Genomic DNA, 10,564 nt, shown 5'->3' with positions numbered 1-10,564 from the left:
GAAATAAGTGCACATTACACATGATAGTCTTATAAAACTCGCCTAATATTTGGGCTGAATTTTTTATTAAAATCGGGCTAATCTAATTTTCTTAAAGTGTTGCCTGATATTGGAATTACTGTGATTTCTTGGTTATAAAGTCTATATCACTCAGGATTATGACTCAGATATGATGAAAGGAACTCACTGTAATACAGTATCACACACAAGTAGTGAGTAATGGCAGAAGTGTCTGAGAAACAGGAGAGAGATTCCAGCAACGAAAGGCAAGGGCTGCAGTAATACTTTTTTTTTTTTTTAATGCAGAGGAGGCCATTCATTCCCAAAGAATTTTCTAATTATGACAAAACATACTCGATGGCTGTAAGGAATTTTGGTTGGAAAAGAAAACCAGTGGAGATCGTAAGGTGCAAATGAGGGAGAATGAACTGAGCAACTTCATTCTTAGAATGAATACACGATATTCATATAAAAGACAATATAGCTGGCTAGAACTCTGAACATTAGCAAGCAGTAAGAACACTGTGCAAAAAGTTATTGCAAGTAACTTAGCTATGCTTTAGATTAAGAAATAGTTATGCATAAAGTGAAAACTATGGGAAAATACTGACTGCAAAAATATTTGCCAGTTGCCAGACATTCTCAGTTATCCACTCTGCAGAATGTATGTAAGTACCTTGATTCGCTTTATTCAATTCTTGTCATGGTGGTTACTTATACTGAGGGTTTAGGCAAATTGCAGACAAATGACACTTTTTTCTCCCATTCTCTGCAATCTAAGAGTATTAAAGAGAATATGATAAAGGGATTTTTTTTTTTGCAGTGTGCTATAAAATCCAGAAAAATCTGACTAGAAATCATTATGGCATTAAAGATGATATATCCACTATTATGTTCTCTCTGAGGAAAGAGAAAAGTTTGTGTTTCTCTTTTTTCTTAATAACCAGCTGAAAATGCCATGTTTTCACTATAATTGGTGAAAGGAACAGAGCAGTTATAAATTCCTCCACTGACCTTTCACTGCCCCTTTTCTCCTCACAAAGTATTCCACACATTCCACTAATCAGGAAGCCGGATGGGACCATAGAGAGGCAGGTGTAAGGGCCACAGAGGACCACATGGGACTTAAATAATAATCTTACTGTGTCTTCTCAAATTATGGTTTCTTTAGATCATTACTAGACAGTAATGAAAATGGAAAAAACCCTAGCACTTTGATTAAATATCAAGGGGTCTTCTCCTTTCCCAGAATAAAAGATAGTAGCAAATCCAAAAGTTCCTATGTGAAATTACATTCAATATTAGTCTGGTAGTTTGTTACCGAAACAATTAGATGAGTTATAATACTTTCTCTATACAGTATTCCATCGCCCTAACTCCAAATGTGTTCACATCCCTGCCACGTTTGTGTGTGGTTCTCTTTCACTTCCAAATGTACAGATACCTTATTGTACCTTGATGTCAAGATAAAGGGGGTGCTGCTTCTGATGAAAATGATGTAGTAATTTCAGACATGCCTATGAAAGTCTTGACTTTTTATAACATCTCTTATATCAATTCGTAAAAAGTATTTCACACTTAGGGGAAACTATGAGTGGGAGCAGATGTCTTAGCCAAGACCATCTACTAATTATGGAGCCCTATTTAAATATAATCTACTAGCTTATGTGGGATTTCAGCTAGTTTCAGTGACAAAGCTTTCTCAATGGTGGCATCACAATTACAGTATATTTTCTCTGTTTTCTCAGATTAATATGGATTGCACAAATTAAGAGATGGTGGACCATGTCAGTTATGACTGAATATTGATTTAGTTTGAAGATGTCAAATGACTGGAACAAAACAGACCATCATGCTAGTGCTTAGAACAGCATGTCTCTCAAATTCTGGGATACAGACAAAGAAAAAGAAAAGAGAGCAGAAAAAAATCATTTCCAGAAGAATTGGGGGAAAGTTATATAATAACTTTCATTTATCTTTTTAAGGGCTATTCCACATTATTTCAGTTTTTCTTGCATCTTGAAAATAGATCCAGCATTATGATGCAAGTGATTGATACTGGGCTAGGACTGGGGAGATATCCACTGAGCCATGAACCTCTTTGAGTGACTTGAGGCAAATCATTCACTCTCCACATGGCCTGTTTCATACATAGAGTTGTGAAAATACAAGGGGGTATATGTGCCACACTGAGTTTCTTGTAGAAAGAATGTGATGTAAATGTAGCAAATTGGTGTGTTCCAGATGTTTGGGATTATAACATTCATAATTTCAAACCATTGGTTATGTTGGTTAGAGCTTACGAGAGTCCCAATTCAGAAATCCAGAGAGCACCAAATAGCCTACTTCTTTGTAAATAATCATAGTATGACTGAAAAAGGATGATACAGTGTTTCCTAAGGACCAGGGCTGGATTAAAGTCAACTGGTGTCCTAGGTACAACCCAACAATGGTGCCACTTGACCCTTCCATTGCTTAACTGACAAGATACTTAGACTCAATAAATGCTGAAAATTAAAGTTGAGTGTGGCAGTGAAAGAGTTAAGGGCATGATAGTTAGGGGGAAAAACTCTGTGGTGCCTCCCTTCCTTTGGTGGTCATGTTATTTCTCACTTCTAGATGAATAATGCAAACAAAAAGAATAAAAAGATTGAAGACAAAGAAAATTAGTAGTTTCCAAAGCTAACATGAAACCTGGATATTCATAGCATAATTAAACCTGACATATTCATTGAAAGTTTTGAATTCACTGTTATATGTTAATAGAGAGAATTTCCATTATTTTAAAGAATAAAAATCAGATCAGAGTTTTGTAATTAAACATTTAATTGAAATCAAGAAAACTTACAGTAATAGATGTAGCAATCATTTTTTTCTGAAATATACATTTCCAACAGCTTCAAAAGAATTTTAAAAGATAAAAGTATAACAGTTTTAGCTATATATTTATTTTTGATTAAATGTACAAGGTTTGGTTTTATTATGAGGTGTGGTAGTTTCATTTGCTTGGCACGTTGTCTTAAAGAATACTTGCTATCAAAATACATTCTCACCTATCATTTTCTTTTTATACTAATTTAAACACATTTTCAATCAGCAATCAATAATCAAATTGCAAAAGCTACAAAGAATCTAAATAAAGAGCTAAGGCAGGCAGGTAGGCTTATAACTACACATACAGCCAAGTCATCTACTTTCTAGCAGTGTATATAATTACTATTGCAAGTCACTCTATTCATATATGAAATATCTTTTAGCAGTTGAAGAAGTTCTTATAAATCTGTGCAAGCGTTAAATCTGCATTTTTATCCTACAGATCAATGGACAATTTATATACACAGGATTTTATTTTATAAATTTATGGAGTACATGTAACACATCCTTAAAAAACATTCCTTTGATATTATAGCAAAAATCAGAAATTTAAAAAACAAAAGCTTATCAGAAATTTTAAAAACATCCATTTTCCTTAGGCAAGAAAACTAAGCCTCTAAGCCACCTCCCTCCTCTCTCTTCCATAACTAACATGGCTCAACAATTCTGCTATATGCTCTGAACAATACCAACTATATCTCTCTCTTAGAGGCACAAAAACCTGCCCCACTGCTAACAGTTGTGGCTGGTATGCACTTCTTTCTGCTGGCAAACAGAAGACTTGACTCTGTAGATGAAAAGGACATGGCTGAGCTTTGCGCATTTTCCCTTGGGTGACAAAGACCTAGGAAATTCTTCAGTACCTTCTGCCGGAATTGCTGATCCATAAAGACATAGATGATGGGATTAATGCAGCTGTTTGTGAAAGCCAGGCAAGCGCTGATAGTAAGTCCCCTCCTAAGAGATTTCAATGCCTCACAAGAAAGGTTGACGTTCTGTACCATACTGTAAGTGATGAAAGCTGTGAAGATATTGAAGGGCAACCAACAGCAGATGAATGCCCCAATGATGACAAAGATGATTTTAAGGGCATGGTTTCTTCTCCTGCCTAAGTTGACATGACCCCGGAGCATGGAGAAGATTGAGCAGTAGCAGAACAAGATTACTCCCAAGGATAGCAGGAAAGTCAAAAAAGGTACAGCGAACGTATAGATGACAGAAGGCTCCTCATCCTGGCATGAAAACTTGTCTCCCACAAGGATCAGCTTTCTGTAGACCAAAGATGGCATTCCTAATAGAAGGGAAAGCACCCAGATGCAACTGCAGGTCATGTTGGTATTTCTCTTGGTCCCGAAGGACCTGGAATCCCAGTGCTTATTCATCACAAGGAAGCGTTCCACACTCATGCCTGTCAGGAACAAGATGCTTGAGCAACGGTTCACAGAAATGGCATAGCTGCTAAATTTGCACAGCTCTTCACCAAACCACCAGGTACCAAATGCTTCTGACAAAGCCCAGAAGGGCAAAGTACACACAAAGACAAGGTCAGCAATGGCCAGGTTGAGGATGAAGTTGTCCACAAGCCTCTGGTTGCCTCGTTTTTGCACCATCACCAGGACCACAAAGAAATTCCCAAAGAAGCCAATGAAGAAAATCATGAAGTAGATGACAGAGATAAAGATAGAAGCAAATGGCAGCTTTTCCATAAGGCAGAAGTCATCACTGTTAAATCCTGAATTATAATAGTCTACAAAGTCTCTGCTCCAATTTTTGGTCATGGCTGAGTCAGTTACCAACTCAGCAATCTTCATTTTCTATCAGAGACTCAGCAAAGAATGTTCAAGCCTACAGTTGCAAGCTTTCTAGCCAAAACACATTTGCTCTATATTTGGTTGGGTGGTATTTAAATAAAGCAGTGGTTTGCTTGTTGTTTTTAAGCACCTGTGGTAACTTCCTCCTGCTTTCATGAAAAAGCTGATGCCAAACAGTAGTCAGAAGTCCTGAAACTCTGTAATAATATAGAAAACACTTAGTAGTATTATTTGATGTGGCTAGGGGTACATACGTTCTTGGGGTGGTATAGCCTACTGTTTATAGAAATGCTTTTCTCATTGCATTTAAGCTCTTTAACAGAAGGCAGAATACCTGTACTAACCTTCTGTAACCTGGAATCTCTGAAAAGTTGGAATTATAAGTCTCAGAATTTAAACCAGCATAGGAATAGTCATAAAATCATTGGTCATAATAAATTATCAAGAAATATTTTGTCCTTTCTTCAAAGTTGGTTTTCCCAATGGGGAAAATTAAGTGGTTGCTTCAGGTATTGTAGAGAGACTGGCAGCGTTCTCATCTTGCAAGACAGAGTTGTGAGGTCCACAATGGCTAGTTCCACATTCCTTAAGGCAGTGTTGTCCAAACTTGGCCACTTTAAGATGAGTGGACTTCAACTCCCAGAATTCCCCAGCCAGCCATGGGGAGTTCTGGGAGTTGAAGTCCACTCATCTTAAAGTGGCCAAGTTTGGACAACACTGCCTTAAGGTGAATTGTTGCATTCAAATGAGGTAAAAGATGCTGTCCTATCATCATGTCAGTTTAAGTTAAAATTGCAGTTCCATCAACTATAAGAATGGGAGAGATACCATCTTGTTCTTCATCTCAGCCACGCAGTGCCTTGGGACATCCTTGTCTTTCATATTGGAATTTTTCAAACTATTAAACTGCAAATGTTATTACAATTACCAAATAGTGGTTCCTTCCCCACTAATCCATAGGAGTTTATGTTAAAAATTCCATTTAGATATATGTGAATAAATGTTTTCTAACAAATTATGCTGTTAACTGTAGAAGCTCAATTATTTTATAAATAAAAAAAGAAATGTACGCCAAGACAATAGAGTACATTTAAATATAATATAGAATAATGCCTAGCATGACTCAGAAAGTACTTTATTCAGAGATGGAATGAAATCACTTGCTGTCTGCAAGTGTCACAGAAAATCTGGACAGTTGTGCCTCTAATAAGATGTATATAGAAATGGGAATTTTGACAGGTAGAGCTTTTTACTCCCAGATTAGAAAAGCCTCTTATGTTTACATTTTCCTCTACTGTCATCTTTTGCATTAACATCTAGTCTAGACCCAGATCTGGTAAGCTGACGAGAACAAAATCCCTATTGTCTTATTCCTCAAATAGGAGTAGAGGAAATGAGAATGTAAGAATCTCTTAAAGTTAGGACAATCTTCTCTAGCCTATGCCTACCAGATGTGTGGGGACAACACCTCCCAGAATTCCCAGCCAGCACGGACATTGCTGAGAATTCTGGAAGCTGAAGTCCACACATAAGGAGGGTGTCATGGTTAGGAAAGGCTGCCTTAGGACAGTGTTTCTCAATGTCAGCAGCTAAGATGTAAGGACTTCAACTCCTAGAATTCCCCAGCCAGCCATGCTAGCTAGAGAATTCTGGAAGTTGAAGTCCATACTTGTTCAAGTTGCTGAGATTGAGAAACACTGCCTTAGGATATGGTTGGTTAGCATATTAGGATAAGTCTACTTTTCCTCAATAAAGTGATTGTGTTCTCGTTGTCTTTCTGGGAGATTGCAGGAAGAGTTTTAATAGCTGCAAGTATTCTCACTGGGCACTTTATTTGCTGTTCAACTGCTATAGAGCTGACAAAACATTAAATGTTTTCCAAGGGACTTCTGTGGCATTTTAATTTAAGAGTATTGTACATAAAATGAAAGCATTAAGAAATGGGCAGTCTGGTCCAATGGAGCCATTTTGGCTGCTGAGGCATACAAAGCAAATATGTTATTAAATTAATTACATTTGCTACTTGTTATGTTATTCCTTTCTAGGGTATTGAAACAGTGCACTAAGCTGTGGCTAAACTCTGAGAAGAACGTTTACAAAGATGTACTTCTGATAAGTATTAAAAAAATAAAATAAAGCTGTAAACAGTCCTGTACCCCAAAGATTGCAGTAAATTTAGGTAATGAGGAAACTGGTGCGAACTGGTTAGACCATAATGAGAATCAAGGAAATAACCTAGGTGTTAGAAATCTGGGTACCCAGGATTTGTAATTAGCTTGTAATGGGAAGAAGGAATGACCTTGAGGGACAGAGGAAGAGCCGCTACCATGATAATGGTCAGATGAGTCCAGGGCAGAACTGTAACCTGAGAAAATGTCTCAGAAAAGACTCTTCCTAGTTCTCACGAAGATAAAGGGAGGGAGGGGGGAAGCGCATTCAGACTTGCAAGATTCCTTTACTGTAACCATATAATAAAAGTAGTATTGGCCTGCATGACTTTGGTTTCCTAGTGTGGTCTACTCTGAAGGGCTGACATAGCCAGAGGAAAAAGAATGTAAGGGAAAAAAGGGAGGAAAATAAAGTAATTGGATCACAGGATGAAATAAGTGGTTTCTTGATAGACAGTAGACTGCAAGTAAAACTGAATTAGGATTTAACTTTAATCATTAACTTTGAGGAGGCTAACCCTAAAGATAACTTCTTAATGGCAAGACAATTTTTACCCTAACCCTAACCTCAGCACTCAAAATACCCCCCTATGATAAACTGAAAACTACAACTAAGCATAAAAACCCACACACTAAAATTAAGCATCATTTTCAAGGAAGGTTAAACCTGACCCTACATTCTCTCTAATGGTTACAGAAATACTTAACCTTATCTGAGACACAGTTCTCCATCTAATCCACATGATAAATCAAACACCACTGTTAAGTGGAAAAGTGACTCTCACTTCTGGCCCTCACACTAAATGTAACCAACAATATCAAAGAATGCCAATCCAAAACGTACTTTCTCCAAAACCAGCAATGCATACAGTATATTTAACTCTAACTCTAATCTCATCATTCATGGCTATGGGTGCTAGAACTACAGTTCAATTTTTTGTTTATCAGTAGTTTATCTTACAGTGTAGAGAGAGTTCTGTGGTTAGGATTTGGATAAATATTTTTATTGCCCTTAAGGAAAAGGTAGCTACAATGAGATAATTTTGTTCTTTTAGAACAGAACTTCCAAATGTTAAATATACTATTAACCAATGCTATAGAATAATACAATGCTCAGTGGTTCTTTTTAAATTAACAAATATCTGGCCATAGATTAATATGTATATTAGAGGAGCCAAAAAATTGATTCCACCTGTGCATACATAATAAAGCCATACCAACCAGTTAGAAAATCATCTGCAGCTATTCTCACTCTCTTTTTTTCCAATGAGTTTCTCCATTAGGGCTATTTGCCCACATTGTTGAGTCCACTGAAAAATAATCCTGTCTCCCAAACATGGATTATAAATATTATTTATTTATATTTCAAATTTAGTCACCGCCCATTTTACTCAAGAACAACTCTAGCAGCCACTAAATATTAAAATATTAACTGATTATCAGTTCTTTAAACTGCAAAAAAAAATTTCATTTGCTTCCTCAAATGCTAATAATAAAGCTAACCTAGTATCTAGCACAATAACTTGATTAGTTAGTTTCCCTATTTCAATGAAAACTTGGAATATTCACAAAAGATCACCACACACTTAAATATGTTCCAATTCTGTTACATCCTCAGTAGCATCTGGGGTTTGTTCCTGGTATTATTAAACTCAACCTTCTAGGTGTTATTAAATATCCTTATGTAATAACTTTTGTGAACTTTCTCTAATTTTGGGGGGAGGTTTAGTGCTTTAGTTTTTCAACAATATTTATTCTTAGCAACTATACTTAGGCAAAGCTATTAAGAACTTTGCCTAAATATTGTTAAAAACCTAAGAATATAATTTATTAAATATATGCTTTGAATACACCCTGTAGATTAGCTCCAGTTAATCTCAAGGGCAGAGACCTACTCCCTAACCCATAATGCCAGTTAGAGCTAGTTGAGCAGAGAGAATATATGAGCAGCATGCTCTAATAAGGAACTCCCAAATTACTCAAACATGTGCATGTCCTAAATGTGAAACTGTTAAGTCACATATGTTAAATTATATGTTTATCTAGCTAATGAATATGTATATGGAAATCACATATATTCTTATCTTTCTTTGTTCAGGGCACGTTTTCCCTTTGAGGGAAGTGCCCCAATGATCACTGTGTAATAATGTTTGTTATACAGGTAAGTCTTGATTAGTGCTGATAATGAATCCCATGAAATAGTCACATTATTTGAATTCACACTATTCAGAGTGATATTTCTATGGAAAATAGGGTAATTGGTACCACCTTGAAACAGGCAATGAAAATTTAATGGTAAAAGATTAAAAGCATATACTTACAACCTAAATTTATTTTTAACAAAGTCACACAGTAGTTATAGAAAGGAAAATAAAAACAAAAAAAATGCTAAATATCATTCCTAAATTTAAGCTTACACTGACAAAAACATCTTTATCATGTAACACAGGAAGTGGTAGCAAGATTGTTACCTAGACTACCCTTATTTGTTCATGGTTTAGTGTTTTTTATTGCTTTCTAATGGAGTATAACCTATTAGGAGATCTTCTAGATAGATCTCATAAATATTTAAAATAAATAATCAAGTGAACAAAGGACAAACTGGAGGATAAACCGATATCCAGAATGTACCCGTTATCTCCTGTATTCTGCCGCAGTTTTTCAAAATGAGCCTCTTATTTTTTGAGCTTTCCTTGAATGGAGCCTTCCTTTTCTCCATTTTGCACACATAACAATTAGCATCTAAAACTCCAACAGCAACTGCAAATGCACCAGCTTCAACTTGCACACGCACTAGCCTTGCGTTAATTGAATTTTGGCTCGCATTAAATGCAACCTGGTATCAATTTATAATTTGCATTAAATCAAATATCACACTATTCAAACTTGCATTAATCGTGACCTACCTATACCATTGTCTAAACGTTGATCTGTTTGTGGGATACTTTTTTTTTAACAACTTAACCATTTTCTTTTCCAATGCAGAAATCCAAAAACAGCTATGTGAATCAATGTTTAAATCAGTTTACCAAACTGTTTAAAAACAGTTTAAATGTAGATATAACACACACAATTTTGTAAATATTTGAGATTCTATCCCTTGAGGTTTTTAGAAGTATTTCTTTATCTCTTGTTGGACAGATGTTAGCATTATAAAATACAAATGCTGATGTATCTATCCAAGACAAAAAATATTGTCCTACTATTAATTTTATTTATTCTCCCCACAATGGAGTGGAATCCAAAAAGTGATAACTAATTGTAGAGGGAAGAGGGAATGGCTTTGAATGAGAGGAGGAAGAGCTACTACCAAGGCAATTATCAAATAAGAGGGACTTGAGCCTGGGCCAAGAAAATAATATGAGGAAGCATCTCAGATAAGCCTCTCCTTAGTTCACACAAAGTGAGAGAAGGGGAAGCACACTCAGACTTGCAAGATTCTGTTACTATAGCTGTTACAATAAAAGTAATCCTGACCTATGTGGCATTGGATCCTCAGTCTGGTCTATTTTATTGGGCTGGTCCTAATTCTATATAAAAGGATATGATTGAAACTGATAAACCCAGGAAACTGGCAAACAAGCACAAACATGCTGTCTCCTCTTCCCCAAATGAAATAATGGGGATTTGCTCTTCAATCCTCTATTTTGTAGAAGCGTGAAGAGAAGCTGGTGTCCAAAACAGAAAGCATGTATGTGGGAGTGGGGGTGA

The 10,564-nt window shown here is 36.1% G+C and overlaps 1 protein-coding gene across 1 annotated transcript; it reads right to left on the bottom strand.

Moving 5' to 3' along the window:
* Positions 1-2,864: 2,864 nt before the first annotated feature.
* GPR25 (G protein-coupled receptor 25) lies at positions 2,865-4,724 on the bottom strand. Its single transcript, XM_025170036.2, has one exon. It carries the CDS (start codon positions 4,683-4,685, stop codon positions 3,567-3,569), a length of 1,119 nt encoding a protein of 372 aa, XP_025025804.1. The 5' UTR covers positions 4,686-4,724; the 3' UTR covers positions 2,865-3,566.
* Positions 4,725-10,564: the final 5,840 nt, after the last annotated feature.

Source organism: Python bivittatus, unplaced genomic scaffold (assembly GCF_059951505.1).
Source record: "Python bivittatus isolate LINGU-HERP-01145 unplaced genomic scaffold, Pbiv_v1 ctg000700_np1212, whole genome shotgun sequence".
In the NCBI taxonomy this organism is placed as follows: Eukaryota; Metazoa; Chordata; class Lepidosauria; order Squamata; family Pythonidae; genus Python; species Python bivittatus.
Note: the sequence above shows the minus strand (reverse complement) of the source record. Positions and strands in the feature narration are given on the sequence as shown.